This window comes from Pseudophryne corroboree, chromosome 10 (assembly GCF_028390025.1).
Source record: "Pseudophryne corroboree isolate aPseCor3 chromosome 10, aPseCor3.hap2, whole genome shotgun sequence".
NCBI lineage: Eukaryota > Metazoa > Chordata > Amphibia > Anura > Myobatrachidae > Pseudophryne > Pseudophryne corroboree.
The window spans coordinates 324,557,461-324,585,260 of NC_086453.1; the positions used below are offsets into that span (position 1 = coordinate 324,557,461).

General features: G+C 52.5%; 1 protein-coding gene across 1 annotated transcript in view; it reads left to right on the top strand.

Annotated features, from left to right (window-relative positions):
* The first annotated feature begins 755 nt into the window (after positions 1 to 755).
* LOC134965330 (mucin-3B-like) overlaps positions 756 to 27,800 on the top strand; it is a 133,878-nt gene continuing 106,833 nt past the window's right edge. The window contains exons 1-2 of the mRNA XM_063941803.1: positions 756 to 1,141; positions 1,647 to 1,867. Of these exons, the coding sequence (XP_063797873.1) occupies positions 756 to 1,141; positions 1,647 to 1,867 (607 nt within the window). The remainder of the gene's footprint in view (positions 1,142 to 1,646; positions 1,868 to 27,800) is intronic.

Here is a 27,800-nt window from a genome sequence, read left to right on the forward strand (position 1 = left end):
GATCAAGGAGGCTAACAGAGAGTTGCAGAATACAAGAAGTAACATTGCTGCGTTTGATCAGGAAAAGAGAAAATCCTGGAGGATGATACATCACAAAACTGGATCCATAAATTGGAAACACAGTGTGATTAGTACAAAAATTATCTCTTAAAATTCAAATGCAGCAAGAAATTTACTGTTGACCAAGATTACAAAGAGAATAAGGTGTACAAGTGGTTGATGTGTGGAGAAGTCATGGCTGGACCAAAATTAACCTGTGGGCGGAGGCCATGGGAGAAACCAAAATCGGATGACAGAAGTGGCAAATCCAGTAGTGACAGTGAATTTGTCATTTCAGAGTCTGAGGATATTGGCAGCCAAAACACTTGCCCTTTAGGCCAAAAACCACAAGAGGTGGCCAATACATCAGATGCCCTCCCACCCGTTGTGGTGGGCAGAACAAGGGGCGTGAGAAAGGCGACCTTGAAAAAAAACACTTGGTCGTCAATCTGTCAAAAAGGACCTTGTCTGCATTAGAGATCCAGATGTTAAATCACAGCCTCAGTTTTGTCCTGACTAATGGAAATTACTCATTTAATTGGTCTAGAGACCTACATATATTCTCACCCTTTTAAGTAGCTTTTCTAGGTGAAATTTAGATCCAATTTCGACTAATGCATCCATAAATACATTTAGTAGGCTGATGAATGAATCTGTGACTAAATTCACTGCAGCTCCAGCTAAAATGTGATTTAACCTTTCTACAACTGAGAAGGATGCCTTGTGCCAACTGGAATCTTATCAAGATATCGTTATATGGCGGGGCCATTGTGATATTAGATTTGGAATATTATTGCAGTGAGATCTTGTCACAGCTTGCCAAAGAGGGTGTATATGTGAAGCTCCGATCGAACTCTACATCTGAATATAAAAAAGAGCTATTTGACATTGTAAACAAGACTAAAGATAAAAAGTTGATCCCTAAAAAGGTGTTTGCGGCTTTGTGTAATCCACACCCAAGAACTCCGATGCTACAGTATAGAGGATACCGAAATTACATAAGCATGATACCAATCCGCCCGGTAGACCCTTCTTCTCTGCCAGAGACTCTTTGTATGAATCTGTCTTACAACTCTTGGATTGTGTCCTGCAACCGCTGTTGGTACAACAGAAGACCTTTCTCAAGGATACATTCTCATTTATAAAAAAGCTTCAGGAATTTTATGAGCTCCCGCCAAATACGTTGATGTGTTGTTTGACGTTTGTAGCTTGTACACCTCTATCCCGCATTATGAGGGTCTAATGGCAATGAAAGTTTTCTTAGAGTCTAATTTGTCACATGTAATTTTCAACCATGAGCTGCTTTTGATGTTGCCAGAACTTATGTTGTAAAGAAATTATTTCTTGTTTGATGGTGAATTTTATTTGTAAATGTGAGGGTGCGCAATGGGTTAGTCAGTGGCACCCTCATATGCAAATATTTTTATGTTCGAACAGGAAAAGAAAATGTTCTTTGGAAATCAATCTATTGCTGATAATATTCTTATGTACACCAGGTACATAGATGACGTGTTCCTGCTGTAGACTGGGGGCATAGAGACCTTTGAGAACCTTATGTTGGAAATTAATAGCTTGGCAAACTCCATAAAATTCACTTATATGTATAGTGATAAGGAAGCCAATTTTTTGGACATGAAGATTTCAGTGGAAGATGGAGAAATCCATACAGAAATCTATACCAAGCCAACAGACAAGAACACTTTACTCATGGCCTCTAGCCACCATCCTGAGCCCCTCAAAATGAGTTTGCCATTATCACAGAAGATGCGTGTAGCACGCATCACTAGCAATAGATCAAAAATCCTGGCCTCATTGGATGATATGACTGGTAAATTTAGGGCCAGTGGTTACAATTGGGCAACTTTGCAGGCTCAAAAGCCTTTAAATTTTAAACTCCTTAAAATATTTTTGCATTGACCATGTTCCCCTAATAATGCAGGGAGGGGGGGGGGGGGGGTGGCGGGTGTTGATAGAGCTTAAATTTTGTGGGTGAAGGAGTCACATTGTATTCTGTGACTAAATACTATGTTTTTGCAAGGTCTTAATGATAAGGTCAATTGGAATGCAATATAATATATATATATATATATATATATATATAAAAAAAACATTTTCTATTTGTACATGGGATAACTATTTGGTCTCACTATTAGACCATAATTAATTAACGTTTGCAACATCTGGGGTATAGTTATAATGTTCTCATTATTCCAGATTTTAATGGATATTGTTTTTTGTAGTGGTTCCACAGCTCCTATGACGTTACAGGTCCCCTTGCGGTATAGCGTTCTTTGGCTACTCCGCTTCATGTGTCTGGCTCCAGGTGTAACGCATGCAGCTGGTTGCCATGGAGATCTAGCATGCTGGTACTGGACCAGAAGTGCGACGCTGAGGGACCAGCGGGTGAACAGGTATATAGAAGGGTAAGTGTATTCGTCTGTCTTATACTTGTATGGTCCAGGCAATGGAGCGGCTGCTCCGAAACGCTGAAGTTTGAAATACAAGGATTCTACTTGCAAATTTATAAAGCTTCAAGGGCCGTTCTTTGATGGATAGTATATATATATATATATATATATATATATACTGTATATAATTTGCATTGATAGGGAGCAAGTTATATTAATCTGCGTCATGCAGTGTCAAATATTTTGGGATCTCCTGAGGTGCATGGACTTCTGTCAGTGAGAGAGTTAAAGAACTTTCAAAGTTTCAAAGTCACTTCTCCTGAGTAAGATACTGTATGAAGCCTCTGCCAAATTCAAGAAAGGTCTTTTCCTGCTACGTAAATTAGCCATAGGACAGATTTATATTTCCATACACTATTACCACAAAATAATATTCTTTTGTGATTATGGCTTCAAATCCATTGTGCATATCTCTCGGCTGCCTGTGTTATCTACTAAAAAGTACAGCAAAGAGGCTACAAAATACACAATGAGTGTTCGGTAGGTGGGAACTTCTACTGTGGAGATTTTGGCAGAGCATACCAATTTCTGAACAGAGGCAGGGAAATATACACACCTGTTAGGAGTGCACAGTTCATACCCCGCACTTTGTGCTGGTCATTGGTTTGATGTTAATCCCTGATTCTGTTTAGCTAGGGAAATACACAACAGCTCCAAGTCAGAAGTTCCCACATATGTCAAATTCAATGGGTGATAATATAAGACAGACTTTAAATACATATTACCAAGCAATCTGGTTTTACAGCAGCAAAAGTTGGCATGGCATTGTGATTTGGGGTCAGGGTTGGTCAGATTGAGTGTAGCTGGTGAAAAGTGAGTGTGGACTGTATGATATAGGATCCCACCTGTGAGGGTGGAATACTTAATGTTGTGTTTCAGACCACCAGAGGACATCCCACCTGAAGTGTGCTACAGACAAAAGAAGAAAACCCACATGCTGTTGTGTTGCAGACCTGCTTTAGAGGCACCATTTTGTGATATGCTGCAGATCAATAGAGCAACACAAACCAACTTGAGGTTCTATGGCATAAAGACATAGGAGACACCATCTAAATATATGTTGCAGGGGAGACTGCACCTGGGGCTGGGTTGTAGACTAGCAGAGGAAACTGCTCTTAGAGTTGGATGGAACACACACAGAGGAGACTGCACCTAGAGTTGGGTGGAAGACACACTGAGGAGACTGCACCTGGGGTTGGGTGGCAGACACACAGATTAGACTGCACCTGGGGTTGGATGGCAGACACACAGAGGAGACTGCACCTGGGGTTGGATGGCAGACACACAGACGAGACTCTACCCGGGGTTGGATGGCAGACACACAGAGGAGACTGCACCTGGGGATAGGGGGCAGACACACAGAGGAGACTGCACCTGGGACTGGGTGGCAGACACATACACAGAGGAGACTGCACCTGAGGTTGGATGGCAGACACACAGAGTAGACTGCACCCAGGGTTGGGTGGCAGGCTAGCAGAGGAGACTGCACCCGGGGTTAGGGGACAGACACACAGAGGTGACTGCACCTGGGGTTAGGGGGCAGACACACAGAGCAGTCTGCACATGGGGTTGAAAGGCAGACACACAGAGGAGACTGCACCTGGGGTTGGGTGGAAGACACACAGAGGAGACTGCAACTGGGGTTGGGTGGCAGATACATAAAGGAGACTGCACCTGGGGTTGGATGGCAGACACACAGACGAGACTTTACATGGGGTCGGAAGGCAGACACACAGATTAGACTGCACCTGGAGTTGGGTGGTAGACACACAGAGGAAACTGAACCTAGGGTTGGATGGTAGACACATAGAGGAGACTACACCTGGGGTTGGATGGCAGACACATAGAGGAGACTACACCTGGGGTTGGATGGCAGACACATAGAGGAGACTACACCTGGGGTTGGATGGCAGACACACAGATGAGACTCCACCCGGGGTTGGATGGCAGACACACAGAGGAGACTGCACCTGGGGATAGAAGGCAGACACACAGAGGAGACTGCACCTGGGATTGGGTGGCAGACACCTACACAGAGGAGACTGCACCTGGGGTTGGATGGCAGACACATAGAGGAGACTGCACCTGAGGTTGGATGGTAGACACATAGAGGAGACTGCACCTGGGGTTGGAAGGTAGACACATAGAGGAGACTGCACCTGGGGTTGGATGGTAGACACATAGAGGAGACTGCACCTGGGGTTGGGTGGCAGACACATAGAGAAGACTGCACCTGGGGTTGGATGGTAGACACATAGAGGAGACTGCACCTGGGGTTGGATGACAGACACATAGAGGAGACTGCACCTGGGGTTGGATGGCAGACACATAGAGGAGACTGCACCTGAGGTTGGGTGGCAGACACATAGAGGAGACTGCACCTGGGGTTGGTTGGCAGACACATACAGGAGACTGCACCTGGAGTTGGGTGGCAGACAAACAGAGGAGACTGCACCTGGGGTTGGATGGCAAACACATATAAGAGACTGCACCTTGGGTTGGGTGGCAGACACATAGAGGAGACTGCACGTGGGGTTTGGTGGCAGACACATAGAGGAGACTGCACCTGAATTTGGGTGGCAGACACATAGAGGAGACTGCACCTGGGGTTAGGAGGCAGTCACATAGAGGAGAATGCACCTGGGGTTGAGTGGCACAAACAAAGAGGAGACTGCACCTGGGATTGAGTGGCAGATACACATAGGAGACTGCACCTGGGGTTGGATGGCAGACACACTGACGAGACTCCACCTGGGGGTTGGATGGCACACACACAAAAGAGACTGCACCTGGGGTTGGGTGGCAGACACATAGAGGAGATGGCACCTGGGGGTCGATGGCAGACACACGGACGAGACTCCACCCGGGGGATGGATGGCAGACACACAGAGGAGACTGCACCTGGGGTTGGGCGGCAGGCACATACACAGAGGAGACTGCACCTGGGGTTCGATGGCAGACACGCAGATGAGACTCCACCCGGGGTTGGATGGCAGACATACAGATTAGACTGCACCTGGGGTTGGGTGGCAGACACACAGAGGAGACTATACCTGGAGTTGGATGGCAGACACACAGAGGAGACTGCACCTGGAGTTAGGGGGCAGACACACAGAGGAGTCTGCACATGGGGTTGGACGGCAGACACACAAAGGAGACTGCACCTAGAGTTGGGTGGAAGATACATAGAGTAGACTGCACCTGGGGTTGGATGGCAGACACACAGACGAGAATCCACATGGGGTCGGATGGCAGACACATAGATTAGACTACACCTGGGGTTGGGTGGCAGAAACACAGATGAGACTGCACCTGGGGTTGGATGGCAGACACATAGAGGAGACTACACCTGGCGTTGGGTGGCAGACAAACAGAGGAGATTGCACCTGGGGTTGGATGGCAGACACATAGAGGAGACTGCACCTGGGGTTGGGTAGCAGACACATAGAGGAGACTGCACCTGGGGTTGGGTAGCAGACACATAGAGGAGACTGCACCTGGGGTTGGGTGGCAGACACATAGAGGAGACTACACCTGGGGTTAGGGGGCAGACACGCAGAGGAGTCTGCACATGGGGTTGGACGGCAGACACACAGAGGAGACTGCACCTGGGGTTGGATGGCAGACACACAGAGGAGACTGTACCTGGGGTTTGGTGGCAGACACACACATTAGACTGCACCTGGGGTTGGGTGGCAGACACACAGAGGAAACTGTACCTGGGCTTGGATGGCAGACACACAGAGGAGATTGCACCTGGGGTTAGGGGCAGACACACAGTGGAGACTGTACCTGGGCTTGGATGGCAGACACACAGAGGATACTGCACCTGGGGTTGGATTGCAGACACACAGATGAGACTGCACCCAGGGTTAGGGTGCAGACACACAGAGGAGACTGCACCTGGGTTTGGGTGGTAGACACACAGAGGAGACTGAACCCGGGTTTGGGTGGCAGGTTAGCAGAGGAGATTGCACCTGGAGTTAGAGGGCAGACACACAGAGGAGTCTGAACATGGGGTTGGACGACAGTCACACAGATTAGACTGCACCTGGGGTTGGATGGCAGACACACAGAGGAGACTGCGCCTGGTAGTTACGGGGCAGACACACAGAGGAGACTGCACCTAGGTTTGGGTGGCAGACACACAGAGGAGACTGCACCCGGGTTTGGGTGGCAGGCTAGCAGAGGAGACTGCACCTGGGGTTAGGGGGCAGACACATTGAGAAGTCTGCACATAGGGTTGGATGGCAGACACACAGACGAGACTCCACACGGGGTCGGATGGCAGACACACAGATTAGACTGCACCTGGAGTTGGGTGGCAGACACACAGAGGAGACTGCACCTGGGGTTGGATGGCAGACACACAGAGGAGACCGCACCTGGGATTGGATAGCAGACACACAGACGAGTCTCCACCCGGCGGTTGGATGGCACACACACAAAGGAGACTGCACCTGGGGTTTGGCAGCAGACACATACACAGAGGAGACTGCACCTGGGGTTGGGTGGCAGACACATAGAGGAAACTGCACCTGGGGTTAGGGGGCAGACACACAGAGGAGTCTGCACATGGGGTTGGATGGCAAACACACAGAGGAGACTGTACCAGGGGTTGGGTGGCAGGCACATAGAGGAGAATGCACCTGGTGTTGGATGGCAAACACACAGAGGAGACTGTACCAGGGGTTGGGTGGCAGACACATAGAGGAGAATGCACCTGTGGTTGGGTGGCAGACACATAGAGGAGACTGCATCTGGGGTTGGATGGCAGACACACAGAGGAGACTATCCCTGGGGTTAGGGGGCAGACACACAGAGGAGTCTGCACATGGGGTTGGATGGCAGACACACAGAGGATACTGCACCTGGGGTTAGATGGCCGACACACAGAGGAGACTGCACCCAAGGTTAGGGGGCAGACACACAGTGGAGACTGCACCTGGGTTTGGGTGGTAGACACACAGAGGAGACTGAACCCGGGTTTGGGTGGCAGGCTAGCAGAGGATATTGCAACTGGGGTTAGGGGGCAGACACATAGAGGAGACTGCACCTGGGGTAACGGGGCAGACACACAGATTAGACAGCACCTGGGGTTGGATAACTGACACATAGAGGAGACTGCACCTGGGGTTGGATAACTGACACATAGAGGAGACTGCACCTGGGGTTGGATGGCAGACACACAGAGGAGACCGCACCTGGGATTGGATAGCAGACACACAGAAGAGTCTCCACCTGGCGGTTGGATGGCAAACACAGAGGAGACTGCACCTGGGGTTGGGTGGCAGACACATAGAGGAAACTGCTCCTGGGATTAGGGGGCAGACACAAAGAGGAGTCTGCACATGAGGTTGGACGGCAGACACACAGAGGAGACTGCACCTGGGGTTGGATGGGAAACACACAGAGGAGACTGTACCTGGGGTTGGGTGGCAAACACATAGAGGAGACTGCACCTGGGGTTAGGGGGCAGACACACAGATTATACTGCACCTGGGGTTGGGTGGCAGACACACAGAGGAGACTGCACCTGGGGTTGGATGGCAGACACATAGAGGAGACTATACCTGGGGTTAGGGGGCAGACACACAGAGGAGTCTGCACATGGGGTTGGATGGCAGACACACAGAGGATACTGCACCTGGGGTTGGATGGCAGACACACAGAGGAGACTGCACCCAGGGTTAGGGGGCAGACACACAGTGGAGTATGCACATGGAGTTGGACGGCAGACACACAGAGGATATTGCAACAGAGGTTAGGGAGCAGACACATAGAGGAGACTGCACCTGGGGTAACGGGGCAGACACACAGATTAGACAGCACCTGGGGTTGGATAACTGACACATAGAGGAGACTGCACCTGGGGTTGGATGGCAGACACACAGAGGAGACTGCACCTGGGGTTGGGTGGCAGACACATAGAGGAAACTACACCTGGGGTTGGATGGCAGACACATAGAGGAGACTGCACCTGGGGCTGAGTGGCAGACACATAGAGGAGACTGCACCTGGGGTTGGATGGCAGACACATAGAGGAGACTGCACCTGGGGTTGGTTGGCAGACACACAGAGAATACTGCACCAGGGGTTTTGGGGGCAGATACACAGGTTAGACTGCACCTGGGGTTGGATCGCAGACACATAGAGGAGACTGCACCTGGGGTTGGGTGGCAGACACATAGAGGAGACTGCACCTGGGGTTGGATGGCAGACAGATAGAGGAGACTACACATGGGGTTGGGTGTCAGACACATAAAGGAGACTGCACCTGGGGTTGGGTGGCAGACACATAAAGGAGACTGCACCTGGGGTTGGGTGGCACACACATAGAGGAGACTGCAACTGGGGTTGGGTGGCATACACATACAGGAGACTGCACCTGGAGATAGATTGCAGACACACAGACGAGACTCCACACGGGGTCAGATGGCAGACACACAGATTAGTCTGCACCTGGAGTTGGGTGGCAGACACACAGAGAATACTGCACCTGGGGTTGGATGGCAGACACATAGAGGAGACAGCACCTGGAGATGGGTGGCAGACACACAGAGGAGACTGCACCTGGAGTTGGATTGCAGACACATAGAGGAGACTACACCTTGGTTTAGGGAGCAGACACACAGATTAGACTGCACCTAGGGTTGGATGGTAGACACATAGAGGAGACTGCATCTGGGGTTGGATGGCAGACACACAGAGGAGACAGCACCTGGGGCTGAGTGGCAGACACATAGAGGAGACTGTACCTGGGGTTGGATGGCAGACACATAGAGGAGACTGTACCTGGGGTTGGGTGGCAGACACACAGAGAATACTGCACGGGGGGTTAGGGGGCAGATACGCAGATTAGACTGCACCTGAGGTTGAATAGCAGACACATAGAGGAGACTGCACCTGGGGTTGGGTGGCAGACACATAGAGGAGACTGCACCTGGGGTTGGATGGCAGACACATAGAGGAGATTGCACCTGGGGTTAGGGGGCAGACACACAGATTAGACTGCAACTGGGGTTGGGTGGCAGACACACACACACACACACACACACACACACACACACACACAGATTAGTCTGCACCTGGAGTTGGGTGGCAGACACATAGAGGAGACTGCACCTGGAGTTGGGTGGCAGACACATAGAGGAGACTGCACCTGGAGTTGGGTGGCAGACACATAGAGGATACAGCACCTGGGGCTGAGTGGCAGACACATAGAGGAGACTGCACCAGGGGTTGGGTGGCAGACACATAGAGGAGACTGCACCTGGGGCTGGATGGCAGACACATAGAGGAGATTGCACCTGGGGTTAGGGGGCAGACACACAGATTAGACTGCAACTGAGGTTGGGTGGCAGACTCATAGAGGAAACTGCACTTGGGGCTGAGTGGCATACACATAGAGGAGACTGCACCTAGGGTTGGATGGCAGACACATAGAGGAAACTGCACCTGGGGTTGGGTGGCAGACACACACACACACACACACACACACACACACACACACACACACACACAAGACTGCACCAGGAATTGGGTGGCAGATACATAGTGGAGATTGCACCTGGAGTTGGGTGGCAGACACACAGAGGAGACTGCACCTGGGGATGGATGTCAGACACATAGAGGAGACTGCACCTGGAGTTAGGGGGCAGAAAACACAGATTAAACAGCACCTGGAGTTGGATGGCAGATACATAGAGGAGCCTGCACCTGGGGTTGGATAGCAGACACATAGAGGAGACTGCACCTGGGGTTGGATGGCAGACACATAGAGGAGACTGCACCTGGGAATGGGTGGCAGACACATAGAGGAAACTGCACCTGGGATTGGTTGGCAGACACACAGAGGAGACTGCACCTGGGGTTAGGGGTCAGACACACAGATTAGACTGCAACTGGGGTTGGGTGCAGACACAGAGAGGAGACTGCACCTGGGGTTGGATGGCAGACACAAAGACGAGACTCCACCTGAGGGTTGGATGGCAGACACACAGATTAGACTGCACCTGGGTTTGGGTGGCAGAAACACATAGAAGACAGCACCTAGTGTTGGACAGCAGACACACAGACGAAGCTCCACCCGGGATTGGATGGCAGACACACAGAGGAGACTGCACCTGGAGTTGGGTGGAAGACACATATAGGATACTGCACCTGGGGTTGGGTGGCAGATACATAGAGTAGACTGTACCTGGGGTTAGGGGGGTAGACACACAGATTTGACTGCACATGGGGTTGGATAGCAGACACATAGAGGAGACTGCACCTGGGGCAGAGTGACAGACACATAGAGGAGACTGCACCCGGGGTTAGGGGGCAGACACACAGATTAGACTGTACCTGGGGTTGGGTGGCAGACACACATTGGAGACTGCACTTGGGGTTGGGTGGCATACACATAGAGGAGACTGCACCTGGGGTTAAGGGGCAAACACACAGATTAGACTGCAACTGGGTTTGGATGGCAGACACATAGAGGAGACTGCACATGGGGTTGGGTGACAGACACACAGAGGAGACTGCACCTGGTGTTGGATGGTAGACACATAATATAGACTGCACCTGGGGTTAGGGGGCATACACATAGAGGAGACTGCACCTGGGGTTGAGTGGCAGACACACAGATGAGACTACACCTAGGTTTGGGTGGCAGACACACAGAGGAGACTGGACCTTGGGTTAGGGGGCAGACACACAGAGGAGTCTGCACATGGGGTTGGACGGCAGACACACAGAGGAGACTGCACCTGGTGTTGGATGGCAAATACACAGAGGAGACTGTACCAGGGGTTGGATGGCAGACACATAGAGGAGACTGCACCTGGGGTTGGGTGGCAGACACATAGAGGAGACTGCATCTGGGGTTAGGGTGCAGACACACAGATTAGACTGCACCTGGGGTTGGGTGGCAGACACACAGAGGAGACTGCATCTGGGATTGGATGGCAGACACACAGAGGAGACTATACCTGGGGTTAGGGGGCAGACACACAGAGGAGTCTGCACATGGGGTTGGATGGCAGACACACAGAGGAGACTGCACCCAGGGTTAGGGGGCAGACACACAGTGGAGACTGCACCTGGGTTTGGGTGGTAGACACACAGAGGAGACTGAACCCGGGTTTGGGTGGCAGGCTAGCAGAGGATATTGCAACTGGGGTTAGGGGGCAGACACATAGAGGAGACTGCACCTGGGGTACGGGGCAGACACACAGATTAAACAGCACCTGGGGTTGGATAACTGACACATAGAGGAGACTGCACCTGGGGTTGGATGGCAGACACACAGAGGAGACCGCACCTGGGATTGGATGGGAAACACACAGAGGAGACTGTACCTGGGGTTGGGTGGCAAACACATAGAGGAGACTGCACCTGGGGTTAGGCGGCAGACACACAGATTATACTGCACCTGGGGTTGGGTGGCAGACACACAGAGGAGACTGCACCTGGGGTTGGATGGCAGACACACAGAGGAGACTATACCTGGGGTTAGGGGGCAGACACACAGAGGAGTCTGCACATGGGGTTGGATGGCAGACACACAGAGGATACTGCACCTGGGGTTAGATGGCCGACACACAGAGGAGACTGAACCCGGGTTTGGGTGGCAGGCTAGCAGAGGAGATTGCAACTGGGGTTAGGGGGCAGACACATAGAGGAGACTGCACCTGGGGTTGGATGGCAGACACACAGAGGAGACTGCACCTGGGGTTGGGTGGCAGACACATAGAGGAAACTACACCTGGGGTTGGGTGGCAGACACACAAAGGAGACTGCACCAGGGGTTGGATGGCAGACACACAAAGGAGACTGCACCTGGGGCTGAGTGGCAGACACATATTGGAGACTGCACCTGGGGTTGGATGGCAGACACATAGAGGAGACTGCACCTGGGGTTGGTTGGCAGACACACAGAGAATACTGCACCAGGGGTTTTGGGGGCAGATACACAGGTTAGACTGCACCTGGGGTTGGATGGCAGACACATAGAGGAGACTGCACCTGGGGTTGGGTGGCAGACACATAGAGGAGACTGCACCTGGGGTTGGGTGGCAGACACATAGAGGAGACTACACATGGGGTTGGGTGGCAGACACATAGAGATGACTGCACCTGGGGCTGAGTGGCATACACATAGAGGAGACTGCACCTGGATTTGGATTGCAGACACATAGAGGAGACTGCACCTGGAGTTGGATGGCAGACACATAGAGGAGACTGCACCTGGGGTCAGGGGGCAGACACACAGAATAGATTGCACCTGGGGTTGGATGGCAGACAGATAGAGGAGACTACACATGGGGTTGGGTGGCAGACACATAGAGATGACTGCACCTGGGGCTGAGTGGCATACACATAGAGGAGACTGCACCTGGATTTGGATTGCAGACACATAGAGGAGACTGCACCTGGGGTTGGATGGCAGACACATAGAGGAGACTGCACCTGGGGTTGGGTGGCAGACACATAAAGGAGACTGCACCTGGGGTTGGGTGGCACACACATAGAGGAGACTGCAACTGGGGTTGGGTGGCATACACATACAGGAGACTGCACCTGGAGATGGATTGCAGACACACAGACGAGACTCCACACGGGGTCAGATGGCAGACACACAGATTAGTCTATACCTGGAGTTGGGTGGCAGACACATAGAGGAGACTGCACCTGGGGTTGGATGGCAGACACATAGAGGAGACTGCACCTGGGGTTGGGTGCAGACACACAGAGAATACGGCACCTGGGGTTGGATGGCAGACACATAGAGGAGACTGCACCTGGAGTTGGGTTACAGACACACAGAGGAGACTGCACCTGGAGTTGGATAGCAGACACATAGAGGAGACTACACCTTGGTTTAGGGAGCAGACACACAGATTAGACTGCACCTAGGGTTGGATGGAAGACACATAGAGGAGACTGCATCTGGGGTTGGATGGCAGACACACAGAGGAGACAGCACCTGGGGCTGAGTGGCAGACACATAGAGGAGACTGTACCTGGGGTTGGGTGGCAGACACACAGAGAATACTGCACGGGGGGTAGGGGGCAGATACGCAGATTAGACTGCACCTGAGGTTGAATAGCAGACCCATAGAGGAGACTGCACCTGGGGTTGGGTGGCAGACACATAGAGGAGACTGCACCTGGGGTTGGATGGCAGACACATAGAGGAGATTGCACCTGGGGTTAGGGGGCAGACACACAGATTAGACTGCAACTGGGGTTGGGTGGCAGACACTTAGAGGAGACTGCACCTGGGGTTGGGTGGCAGACACACACACACACACACACACACACACACACACACACACACACACACAGAATAGTCTGCACCTGGAGTTGGGTGGCAGACACATAGAGGAGACTGCACCTGGAGTTGGGTGGCAGACACATAGAGGAGACTGCACCTGGGGTTGGATGGAAGACACATAGAGGAGGCTGCACCTGGGGTTGGATGGAAGACACATAGAGGAGACTGCACCTGGGGTTGGGTGGCAGACACACAGAGAAGACTGCACCTGGGGTTGGATGGCAGACACATAGAGGAGACTGCACCTGGAGTTGGGTGATAGACACACAGAGGAGACTGCACCTGGAGTTGGATGGCAGACACATAGAGGAGACTACACCTTGGTTTAGGGAGCAGACACACAGATTAGACAGCACCTAGGGTTGGATGGAAGACACATAGAGGAGACTGCACCTGGGGTTGGATGGCAGGCACACAGAGGAGACAGCACCTGGGGTTGAGTGGCAGACACATAGAGGAGACTGCACCTGGGGTTGGATGGCAGACACATAGAGGAGACTGCACCTGGGGTTGGGTGGCAGACACACAGAGAATACTGCACGAGGGGTTAGGGGGCAGATACACAGATTAGACTGCACCTGGGGTTGGATGGCAGACACACAGAGGATACAGCACCTGGGGCTGAGTGGCAGACACATAGAGGAGACTGCACCTGGGGTTGGGTGGCAGACACATAGAGGAGACTGCACCTGGGGTTGGATGGCAGACACATAGAGGAGATTGCACCTGGGGTTAGGGGGCAGACACACAGATTAGACTGCAACTGAGGTTGGGTGGCAGACACATAGAGGAGACTGCACTTGGGGCTGAGTGGCATACACATAGAGGAGACTGCACCTAGGGTTGGATGGCAGACACATAGAGGAGACTGCACCTGGGGTTGGGTGGCAGACACACACACACACACACACACACACACACACACACACAGAAGACTGCAACTGGGGTTGGGTGGCAGACACATAGTGGAGATTGCACCTGGAATTGGGTGGCAGACACACAGAGGAGACTGCACCTGGGGATGGATGTCAGACACATAGAGGAGACTGCACCTGGAGTTAGGGGGCAGACCACACAGATTAGACAGCACCTGGAGTTGGATAGCAGATACATAGAGGAGCCTCCACCTGGGGTTGGATAGCAGACACATAGAGGAGACTGCACCTGGGGTTGGATGGCAGACACATAGAGGAGACTGCACCTGGGAATGGGTGGCAGACACATAGAGGAAACTGCACTTGGGATTGATTGGCAGACACACAGAGGAGACTGCACCTGGGGTTAGGGGTCAGACACACAGATTAGACTGCAACTGGGGTTGGGTGCAGACACATAGAGGAGACAGCACCTGGGGTTGGATGGCAGACACATAGAGGAGACTGCACATGGGGTTGGATAGCAGACACATAGAGGAGACTGCACCTGGGGCAGAGTGACAGACACATAGAGGAGACTGCACCCGGGGTTAGGGGGCAGACACATAGATTAGACTGTACCTGGGGTTGGGTGGCAGACACACATTGGAGACTGCACTTGGGGTTGGGTGGCATACACATAGAGGAGACTGCACCTGGGGTTAAGGGGCAAACACACAGATTAGACTGCAACTGGGTTTGGATGGCAGACACATAGAGGAGACTGCACATGGGGTTGGGTGACAGACACACAGAGGAGACTGCACCTGGTGTTGGATGGTAGACACATAATATAGACTGCACCTGGGGTTAGGGGGCATACACATAGAGGAGACTGCACCTGGGGTTGAGTGGCAGACACACAGATGAGACTACACCTGGGTTTGGGTGGCAGACACACAGAGGAGACTAGACCTTGGGTTAGGGGGCAGACACACAGAGGAGTCTGCACATGGGGTTGGACGGCAGACACACAGAGGAGACTGCACCTGGTGTTGGATGGCAAATACACAGAGGAGACTGTACCAGGGGTTGGATGGCAGACACATAGAGGAGACTGCACCTGGGGTTGGGTGGCAGACACATAGAGGAGACTGCATCTGGGGTTAGGGTGCAGACACACAGATTAGACTGCACCTGGGGTTGGGTGGCAGACACACAGAGGAGACTGCATCTGGGATTGGATGGCAGACACACAGAGGAGACTATACCTGGGGTTAGGGGGCAGACACACAGAGGAGTCTGCACATGGGGTTGGATGGCAGACACACAGAGGAGACTGCACCCAGGGTTAGGGGGCAGACACACAGTGGAGACTGCACCTGGGTTTGGGTGGTAGACACACAGAGGAGACTGAACCCGGGTTTGGGTGGCAGGCTAGCAGAGGATATTGCAACTGGGGTTAGGGGGCAGACACATAGAGGAGACTGCACCTGGGGTACGGGGCAGACACACAGATTAAACAGCACCTGGGGTTGGATAACTGACACATAGAGGAGACTGCACCTGGGGTTGGATGGCAGACACACAGAGGAGACCGCACCTGGGATTGGATGGGAAACACACAGAGGAGACTGTACCTGGGGTTGGGTGGCAAACACATAGAGGAGACTGCACCTGGGGTTAGGCGGCAGACACACAGATTATACTGCACCTGGGGTTGGGTGGCAGACACACAGAGGAGACTGCACCTGGGGTTGGATGGCAGACACACAGAGGAGACTATACCTGGGGTTAGGGGGCAGACACACAGAGGAGTCTGCACATGGGGTTGGATGGCAGACACACAGAGGATACTGCACCTGGGGTTAGATGGCCGACACACAGAGGAGACTGAACCCGGGTTTGGGTGGCAGGCTAGCAGAGGAGATTGCAACTGGGGTTAGGGGGCAGACACATAGAGGAGACTGCACCTGGGGTTGGATGGCAGACACACAGAGGAGACTGCACCTGGGGTTGGGTGGCAGACACATAGAGGAAACTACACCTGGGGTTGGGTGGCAGACACACAAAGGAGACTGCACCAGGGGTTGGATGGCAGACACACAAAGGAGACTGCACCTGGGGCTGAGTGGCAGACACATATTGGAGACTGCACCTGGGGTTGGATGGCAGACACATAGAGGAGACTGCACCTGGGGTTGGTTGGCAGACACACAGAGAATACTGCACCAGGGGTTTTGGGGGCAGATACACAGGTTAGACTGCACCTGGGGTTGGATGGCAGACACATAGAGGAGACTGCACCTGGGGTTGGGTGGCAGACACATAGAGGAGACTGCACCTGGGGTTGGGTGGCAGACACATAGAGGAGACTACACATGGGGTTGGGTGGCAGACACATAGAGATGACTGCACCTGGGGCTGAGTGGCATACACATAGAGGAGACTGCACCTGGATTTGGATTGCAGACACATAGAGGAGACTGCACCTGGAGTTGGATGGCAGACACATAGAGGAGACTGCACCTGGGGTCAGGGGGCAGACACACAGAATAGATTGCACCTGGGGTTGGATGGCAGACAGATAGAGGAGACTACACATGGGGTTGGGTGGCAGACACATAGAGATGACTGCACCTGGGGCTGAGTGGCATACACATAGAGGAGACTGCACCTGGATTTGGATTGCAGACACATAGAGGAGACTGCACCTGGGGTTGGATGGCAGACACATAGAGGAGACTGCACCTGGGGTTGGGTGGCAGACACATAAAGGAGACTGCACCTGGGGTTGGGTGGCACACACATAGAGGAGACTGCAACTGGGGTTGGGTGGCATACACATACAGGAGACTGCACCTGGAGATGGATTGCAGACACACAGACGAGACTCCACACGGGGTCAGATGGCAGACACACAGATTAGTCTATACCTGGAGTTGGGTGGCAGACACATAGAGGAGACTGCACCTGGGGTTGGATGGCAGACACATAGAGGAGACTGCACCTGGGGTTGGGTGCAGACACACAGAGAATACGGCACCTGGGGTTGGATGGCAGACACATAGAGGAGACTGCACCTGGAGTTGGGTTACAGACACACAGAGGAGACTGCACCTGGAGTTGGATAGCAGACACATAGAGGAGACTACACCTTGGTTTAGGGAGCAGACACACAGATTAGACTGCACCTAGGGTTGGATGGAAGACACATAGAGGAGACTGCATCTGGGGTTGGATGGCAGACACACAGAGGAGACAGCACCTGGGGCTGAGTGGCAGACACATAGAGGAGACTGTACCTGGGGTTGGGTGGCAGACACACAGAGAATACTGCACGGGGGGTAGGGGGCAGATACGCAGATTAGACTGCACCTGAGGTTGAATAGCAGACCCATAGAGGAGACTGCACCTGGGGTTGGGTGGCAGACACATAGAGGAGACTGCACCTGGGGTTGGATGGCAGACACATAGAGGAGATTGCACCTGGGGTTAGGGGGCAGACACACAGATTAGACTGCAACTGGGGTTGGGTGGCAGACACTTAGAGGAGACTGCACCTGGGGTTGGGTGGCAGACACACACACACACACACACACACACACACACACACACACACACACACACACAGAATAGTCTGCACCTGGAGTTGGGTGGCAGACACATAGAGGAGACTGCACCTGGAGTTGGGTGGCAGACACATAGAGGAGACTGCACCTGGGGTTGGATGGAAGACACATAGAGGAGGCTGCACCTGGGGTTGGATGGAAGACACATAGAGGAGACTGCACCTGGGGTTGGGTGGCAGACACACAGAGAAGACTGCACCTGGGGTTGGATGGCAGACACATAGAGGAGACTGCACCTGGAGTTGGGTGATAGACACACAGAGGAGACTGCACCTGGAGTTGGATGGCAGACACATAGAGGAGACTACACCTTGGTTTAGGGAGCAGACACACAGATTAGACAGCACCTAGGGTTGGATGGAAGACACATAGAGGAGACTGCACCTGGGGTTGGATGGCAGGCACACAGAGGAGACAGCACCTGGGGTTGAGTGGCAGACACATAGAGGAGACTGCACCTGGGGTTGGATGGCAGACACATAGAGGAGACTGCACCTGGGGTTGGGTGGCAGACACACAGAGAATACTGCACGAGGGGTTAGGGGGCAGATACACAGATTAGACTGCACCTGGGGTTGGATGGCAGACACACAGAGGATACAGCACCTGGGGCTGAGTGGCAGACACATAGAGGAGACTGCACCTGGGGTTGGGTGGCAGACACATAGAGGAGACTGCACCTGGGGTTGGATGGCAGACACATAGAGGAGATTGCACCTGGGGTTAGGGGGCAGACACACAGATTAGACTGCAACTGAGGTTGGGTGGCAGACACATAGAGGAGACTGCACTTGGGGCTGAGTGGCATACACATAGAGGAGACTGCACCTAGGGTTGGATGGCAGACACATAGAGGAGACTGCACCTGGGGTTGGGTGGCAGACACACACACACACACACACACACACACACACACACACACACAGAAGACTGCAACTGGGGTTGGGTGGCAGACACATAGTGGAGATTGCACCTGGAATTGGGTGGCAGACACACAGAGGAGACTGCACCTGGGGATGGATGTCAGACACATAGAGGAGACTGCACCTGGAGTTAGGGGGCAGACCACACAGATTAGACAGCACCTGGAGTTGGATAGCAGATACATAGAGGAGCCTCCACCTGGGGTTGGATAGCAGACACATAGAGGAGACTGCACCTGGGGTTGGATGGCAGACACATAGAGGAGACTGCACCTGGGAATGGGTGGCAGACACATAGAGGAAACTGCACCTGGGATTGATTGGCAGACACACAGAGGAGACTGCACCTGGGGTTAGGGGTCAGACACACAGATTAGACTGCAACTGGGGTTGGGTGCAGACACATAGAGGAGACAGCACCTGGGGTTGGATGGCAGACACATAGAGGAGACTGCACCTGGAGTTGGGAGACAGACACACAGAGGAGACTGCACCTGGAGTTGGATGGCAGACACATAGAGGAGACTGCACCTGGAGTTGGATGGCAGACACATAGAGGAGACTACACCTTGGTTTAGGGAGCAGACACACAGATTAGACTGCACCTAGGGTTGGATGGAATACACATAGAGGAGACTGCATCTGGGGTTGGATGGCAGACACACAGAGGAGACAGCACCTGGGGCTGAGTGGCAGACACATAGAGGAGACTGTACCTGGGGTTGGGTGGCAGACACACAGAGAATACTGCACGGGGGGTTAGGGGGCAGATACGCAGATTAGACTGCACCTGAGGTTGAATAGCAGACACATAGAGGAGACTGCACCTGGGGTTGGGTGGCAGACACATAGAGGAGACTGCACCTGGGGTTAGGTGGCAGACACATAGAGGAGACTGCACCTGGGGTTGGATGGCAGACACATAGAGGAGATTGCACCTGGGGTTAGGGGGCAGACACACAGATTAGACTGCAACTGGGGTTTGGTGGCAGACACTTAGAGGAGACTGCACCTGGGGTTGGGTGGCATACACACACACACACACACACACACACACACACACACACACAGAGTAGTCTGCACCTGGAGTTGGGTGGCAGACACATAGAGGAGACTGCACCTGGAGTTGGGTGGCAGACACATAGAGGAGACTGCACCTGGAGTTGGGTGGCAGACACATAGAGGAGACTGCACCTGGAGTTGGGTGGCAGACACATAGAGGAGACTGCACCTGGGGTTGGATGGCAGACACATAGAGGAGACTGCACCTGGAGTTGGGTGGCAGACACATAGAGGAGACTGCACCTGGGGTTGGGTGGCAGACACACAGAGAAGACTGCACCTGGGGTTGGATGGCAGACACATAGAGGAGACTGCACCTGGAGTTGGGTGATAGACACACAGAGGAGACTGCACCTGGAGTTGGATGGCAGACACATAGAGGAGATTACACCTTGGTTTAGGGAGCAGACACACAGATTAGACTGCACCTAGGGTTGGATGGAAGACACATAGAGGAGACTGCACCTGGGGTTGGATGGCAGACACACAGAGGAGACAGCACCTGGGGCTGAGTGGCAGACACATAGAGGAGACTGTACCTGGGGTTGGGTGGCAGACACACAGAGAATACTGCACGGGGGGTTAGGGGGCAGATACGCAGATTAGACTGCACCTGAGGTTGAATAGCAGACACATAGAGGAGACTGCACCTGGGGTTGGGTGGCAGACACATAGAGGAGACTGCACCTGGGGTTGGGTGGCAGACACATAGAGGAGACTGCACCTGGGGTTGGATGGCAGACACATAGAGGAGATTGCACCTGGGGTTAGGGGGCAGACACACAGATTAGACTGCAACTGGGGTTGGGTGGCAGACACTTAGAGGAGACTGCACCTGGGGTTGGGTGGCATACACACACACACACACACACACACACACACACACACAGAGTAGTCTGCACCTGGAGTTGGGTGGCAGACACATAGAGGAAACTGCACCTGGAGTTGGGTGGCAGACACATAGAGGAGACTGCACCTGGAGTTGGGTGGCAGACACATAGAGGAGACTGCACCTGGAGTTGGGTGGCAGACACATAGAGGAGACTGCACCTGGGGTTGGATGGCAGACACATAGAGGAGACTGCACCTGGAGTTGGGTGGCAGACACATAGAGGAGACTGCACCTGGGGTTGGGTGGCAGACACACAGAGAAGACTGCACCTGGGGTTGGATGGCAGACACATAGAGGAGACTGCACCTGGAGTTGGGTGATAGACACACAGAGGAGACTGCACCTGGATTTGGATGGCAGACACATAGAGGAGACTACACCTTGGTTTAGGGAGCAGACACACAGATTAGACTGCACCTAGGGTTGGATGGAAGACACATAGAGGAGACTGCACCTGGGGTTGGATGGCAGACACACAGAGGAGACAGCACCTGGGGCTGAGTGGCAGACACATAGAGGAGACTGCACCTGGGGTTGGATGGCAGACACATAGAGGAGACTGCACCTGGGGTTGGGTGGCAGACACACAGAGAATACTGCACGAGGGGTTAGGGGGCAGATACACAGATTAGACTGCACCTAGGGTTGGATGGAAGACACATAGAGGAGACTGCACCTGGGGTTGGATGGCAGACACACAGAGGATACAGCACCTGGGGCTGAGTGGCAGACACATAGAGGAGACTGCACCTGGGGTTGGGTGGCAGACACATAGAGGAGACTGCACCTGGGGTTGGATGGCAGATACATAGAGGAGATTGCACCTGGGGTTAGGGGGCAGACACACAGATTAGACTGCAACTGAGGTTGGGTGGCAGACACATAGAGGAGACTGCACTTGGGGCTGAGTGGCATACACATAGAGGAGACTGCACCTAGGGTTGGATGGCAGACACATAGAGGAGACTGCACCTGGGGTTGGGTGGCAGACACACACACACACACACACACACACACACACAGAAGACTGCACCTGGAGTTGGGTGGCAGACAAATAGTGGAGATTGCACCTGGAGTTGGGTGGCAGACACACAGAGGAGACTGCACCTGGGGATGGATGTCAGACACATAGAGGAGACTGCACCTGGAGTTAGGGGGCAGACCACACAGATTAGACAGCACCTGGAGTTGGATGGCAGATACATAGAGGAGCCTGCACCTGGGGTTGGATAGCAGACACATAGAGGAGACTGCACCTGGGGTTGGATGGCAGACACATAGAGGAGACTGCACCTGGGAATGGGTGGCAGACACATAGAGGAAACTGCACCTGGGATTGGTTGGCAGACACACAGAGGAGACTGCACCTGGGGTTAGGGGTCAGACACACAGATTAGACTGCAACTGGGGTTGGGTGCAGACACATAGAGGAGTCTGCACCTGGGGTTGGATGGAAGACACAAAGACGAGACTCCACCTGAGGGTTGGATGGCAGACACACAGATTAGACTGCACCTGGGGTTGGGTGGCAGAAACACATAGAAGACAGCACCTAGTGTTGGATGGCAGACACACAGACGAAACTCCACCCGGGATTGGATGGCAGACACTCAGAGGAGACTGCACCTGGGGTTGGGTGGCAGACACATAGAGGAGACTGCACCTGGGGTTCAGTGGCAGACACATCGAGGAGACTGCACCGGGGACTAGGGGGCAGACACACAAACAAGACTGCACCTGGTGTTGGACGGCAGACACACAGACAAAACTCCACCCGCGGTTGAATGGCAGGCACACAGATTAGACTGCACCTGGGGTTGGGTGGCAGACACACAGAGGAGACTGTACCTGGGGTTGGAGGGCAGACACACAGAGGAGACTACACCTGGGGTTAGGTGGCAGTCACACAGAGGAGTCTGCACATGGGGTTGGACGGCAGACACACAGAGGAGACTGCACCTGGGGTTCGATGGCAGACACACAGAGGAGACTGCACCTGGGTTTGGGTGGCAGACACACAGAAGAGACTGCACCCAGGTTTGGGTGGCAGGCTAGCAGTGGAGATTGCACCTGGGGTTAGGGGGCAGACACACAGAGGAGTCTGAACATGGGGTTGGGCGACAGACACACAGAGGAGACTGCACCTGGGGTTGGCTGGCAGACACACAAAGGAGACTGCGCCCGGGTTTGGGTGGCAGGCTAGCAGAGGAGACTGCACCTGGGGTCAGGGGGCAGACACACAGAGAAGTCTGCACATGGGGTTGGACGGCAGACACACAGATGAGACTGCACCTGGAGTTGGGTGGAAGACACATAGAGGAGACTGCAACTGGGGTTGGGTGGCAGACACATACAGGAGACTCCACACGGGGTCAGATGGCAGACACACAGATTAGACTGCACCTGGGGTTGGGTGGCAGACACACAGAGGAGACTGCACCTGAAGTTGGGTGGCAGACACATAGAGGAGACTGTACCTGGAGTTGGGTGGCAGACACACAGAGGAGACTGCACCTTGGGTTGGGGGGCAGACACACAGAATAGACTGCACCTGGGGTTGGATGGCAGACACATAGAGGAGACTGCACCTGGGGTTGGATGGCAGACACATATAGGATACTGCACCTGGAGTTGGGTGGCAGATACATAGAGTAGACTGTACCTGGGGTTAGGGGGGTAGACACACAGATTAGACTGCACCTGGGGTTGGATGGCAGACACATAGAGGAGACTGCACCTGGGGTTGGGTGGCAGACACATAGAGGAGACTGCACCTGGGGCAGAGTGACAGACACATAGAGGAGACTGCACCCGGGGTTAGGGGGCAGACACACAGATTAGACTGTACCTGGGGTTGGGTGGCAGACACATAGAGGAGACTGTACCTGGGGTTGGGTGGCAGACACACAGAGAATACTGCACGGGGGTTAGGGGGCAGATACGCAGATTAGACTGCACCTAGGGTTGGATGGAAGACACATAGAGGAGACTGCACCTGAGGTTGAATAGCAGACACATAGAGGAGACTGCACCTGGGGTTGGGTGGCAGACACATAGAGGAGACTGCACCTGGGGTTGGATGGCAGACACATAGAGGAGATTGCACCTGGGGTTAGGGGGCAGACACACAGATTAGACTGCAACTGGGGTTGGGTGGCAGACACACAGAGGAGACTGCACCTTGTGTTAGGGGGTGGACACACAGAGGATACTGCACCTGGGGTTGGAAGGCAGACATATAGAGGAGACTGCACCTGGGGTTGGGTGGCAGACACATAGTGGAGACTGCACTTGGGGTTGGGTGGCAGACACATAGAGGAGACTGCACCTGGGGTTAAGGGGCAAACACACAGATTAGACTGCACCTGGGGTTGGGTGGCAGACACATAGAGGAGACTGCACATGGGGTTGGGTGACAGACACACAGAGGAGACTGCACCTGGTGTTGGATGGTAGACACATAATGGAGACTGCACCTGGGGTTAGGGGGCATACACATAGAGGAGACTGCACCTGGGGTTGAGTGGCAGACACACAGATGAGACTACACCTGGGTTTGGGTGGCAGACACACAGAGGAGACTGCACCTGGGGTTGGAAGGCAGACATATAGAGGAGACTGCACCTGGGGTTGGATGGCAGACACATAGAGGAGACTGCACCTGGTTTGATGGCAAACACATAGAGGAGACTGCACCTGGGGTTGGATGGCAGACACATAGAGGAGACTGCACCTAGAGTTGGATGGCAGACACACAGAGGAGACTGCACCTGGTGTTGGATGGCAGGCACATACAGGAGACTGCACCTGGGGTTGGGTGACAGACACACAGAGGTGACTGCACCTGGTGTTGGATGGTAGACACATAGTGGAGACTGCACCTGGGGTTGGGTGGCGGACACACAGATGAGACTGCACCTGGGGTTGGGTGACAGGCTAGCAGAGGAGAGTGCACTTGTGGTTGGGTGGCAGACACATACACAGAGGAGACTGCACCTGGGGTTGGGTGGCATCACGCATCACACACACACACACACACACACAAGACTACAACTGCAGCTGTTTTGTGACCAACAGAGTAGACTCCACCTGGCTTATCCATGCAGTAGACCTGACCCAAGGTTATGTCAGTGACCTATCTATCACCTTGCACCCGTTACATTTTCTTTCTTTGTGCCATATTTAGTGAAGAAATCACCAGAAAAATGGAGCTGGAGTGATTTTGAACATATGCAGTAGACTCTCACAGGGTCTTCAGATTTTGCGCCTTATGAGGCTGGGGACCCGCACAGGGAGTGCACATGGGCACCCTCTAGTGATGAAATGCCCCTGAGTTGTGTGGCAGAAAAGCAGAGGCAACGGCAGTTAGTGGTGAATAGAGACGCCTCCTTTATTTTAGTGGCATAAAATAGACAAGGGGGTATATTTACTAAGATTTGTATTTGCAGTGATTTGAAGGGAGTTTAAACTCGAATTACATCGTTTGTGTTTATTCCCAACTTTTTGAAAAAAGTGCATATAATTTACTAAGCTGCCGAATTGGCTTCTATTGTATTTTCCGATGTCGATGTGATTCGTATTTTTTTTTATAAGTTTACGGTTGTGTTTTAAGTTTGCGGCCGTAGTATTTAGATTGAGATTACGGATTCGTATTTGTCCTTCGCGGCAGTGTTTTTATGTAGTTCACGTACGCGTATTTTGCGGCTTCCGTTTTTGTCACTCAAACATGATTGGTTCTGTTTGTGTTGGAGGAGTGTCTGCTGATTAGTATAAAACCGCCCCAAACCGGCCGGACCTCGTGGGTTTAGCTAAAGGAGAGGTGAGAGGAAGTGGTGTTAGTTTGTGGAGAGTTGGATTGCGTTTTTGGAGTGAGAAATTGATTGGTGAGTGCTATATTGTGTGTGTGAAAAGTCTGTGATTATTGTTGTATAGTATTTTAAAAGTTTGTCTAATTTTTGGTGGTTTTTTTTTTAAAGTCTCTTGTTTTTGTTTGTGTGTGTGTGTGTGTGTGTGTGTGTGTGTGTGTGTGTGTGTGTGTGTGTGTGTGTGTGTGTGTGTTGTGTTTGTGTAGTGGTAGAGGAGTGTGTTTTCTGTTTTTTTTTCCTCTGTGTTAAATGTTGTTAGGTGTCTGTTATGTCCCAGTTGGGATCCGGTCTGAAGGTCGACAATGTTTAGGTCGACCACTATAGGTCGACATGGATGGAAGGTCGACAGGGTTTCTAGGTCGACATGTGCTAGGTCGACAGGTCTAAAGGTCGACATGAGTTTTTCACATTTTTTTTCTTTTTTTGAATTTTTTCATACTTAACGATCTACGTGGACTACGATTGGACCGGTAAAGTGTGCCGAGCGAAGCGGTAGCGGAGTGAAGGCACCATGCGAGGGGACGCGGTGCACTAATTTGGGATCCCGGTCACTCTACGAAGAAAACGACACCAAAAAAATAATAATCCTCATGTCGACCTTTAGACCTGTCGACCTAGCACATGTCGACCTAGAAACCCTGTCGACCTTCCATCCATGTCGACCTAGTGACTGTCGACCTATAGTGGTCGACCTAAACATTGTCGACCTAGACACTGTCGATTTGATGAACCACACTCGTCCCAGTCAGAGGTGAGTGAGAGGGAGCAGGTGAGTGAGGTGGAGGAGGTGAGTGAGAGGGAGGAGGTTAGTGAGGCAGAGGAGGAGGGTGAGGTTGCTGCTGCGGCCTCCAGTGAGCGTGAGAGTGATGATGATGCCGCTCCGCAGCCACGCACCACTACGAAGACAGGCAGAAATGTAAAATTTAGTCACGCAGAAAATGTGGCATTGGTGAATGAGTTAATGCGTCATCATCTGCACCTGTTTGGCCCTCAGGCCTCCAAGGTGACATCTCGCAGAAAGGCTGTGCTGTGGGGTCAAGTAGTTTCGGCAGTGAACTGCGAGGGTGTGGTGAGGCGGACTGAGGACACTTGTCGAAAGAGATTTTATGACATAAAGCGCAGGGTAAAGGCAAAGATGGCCAAGGAGGCAAAGTCAGCCCGACAAACTGGGGGTGGCCATCCTTTCATTGCCACATATGCTGAGTGGGAGGAGCCCGTGCGTCGCATTATTCCACACGAAGTTGTCTGTGCCACTCATGTCAGAGATTCTGATCGGTCCAGGCAGGATGGTGAGTATTGTTTTGTTTGTTCTTATCAGTGTAATTGTTTAAAAAATGTGTTTAATGTTTGGCATATTTGTTGCTTTAAGGATGTGTTGTTTTAATGTGTTTGTGTGTGAGGTATATGTATTATGACATATGAAATGTTTGTGTGTATATTTTTTTATTAATTTTTTTGTTTTTGTTTTTCTGCATCATTTTCCTTATGTAAAAGGAAAGATTATGTGTGCCATATGGGGATTAGACCATACTGTAATTATTGCAATTTGTATGTTCCTAGTTTTATAGTTTTATGTTTAAACCTATTAATATTGGCTAACGTTGTCTGGTACAAATTGTTGAAGTAGTGATGTGTGTAAAACGTTGTGTTCCTAGTTGTAACCATTACCTTTATCCATTTATGTTGAATGTGATTAGCATGGATTGGTATTTCAGTATCAGATGGTATATTTGCTGCAG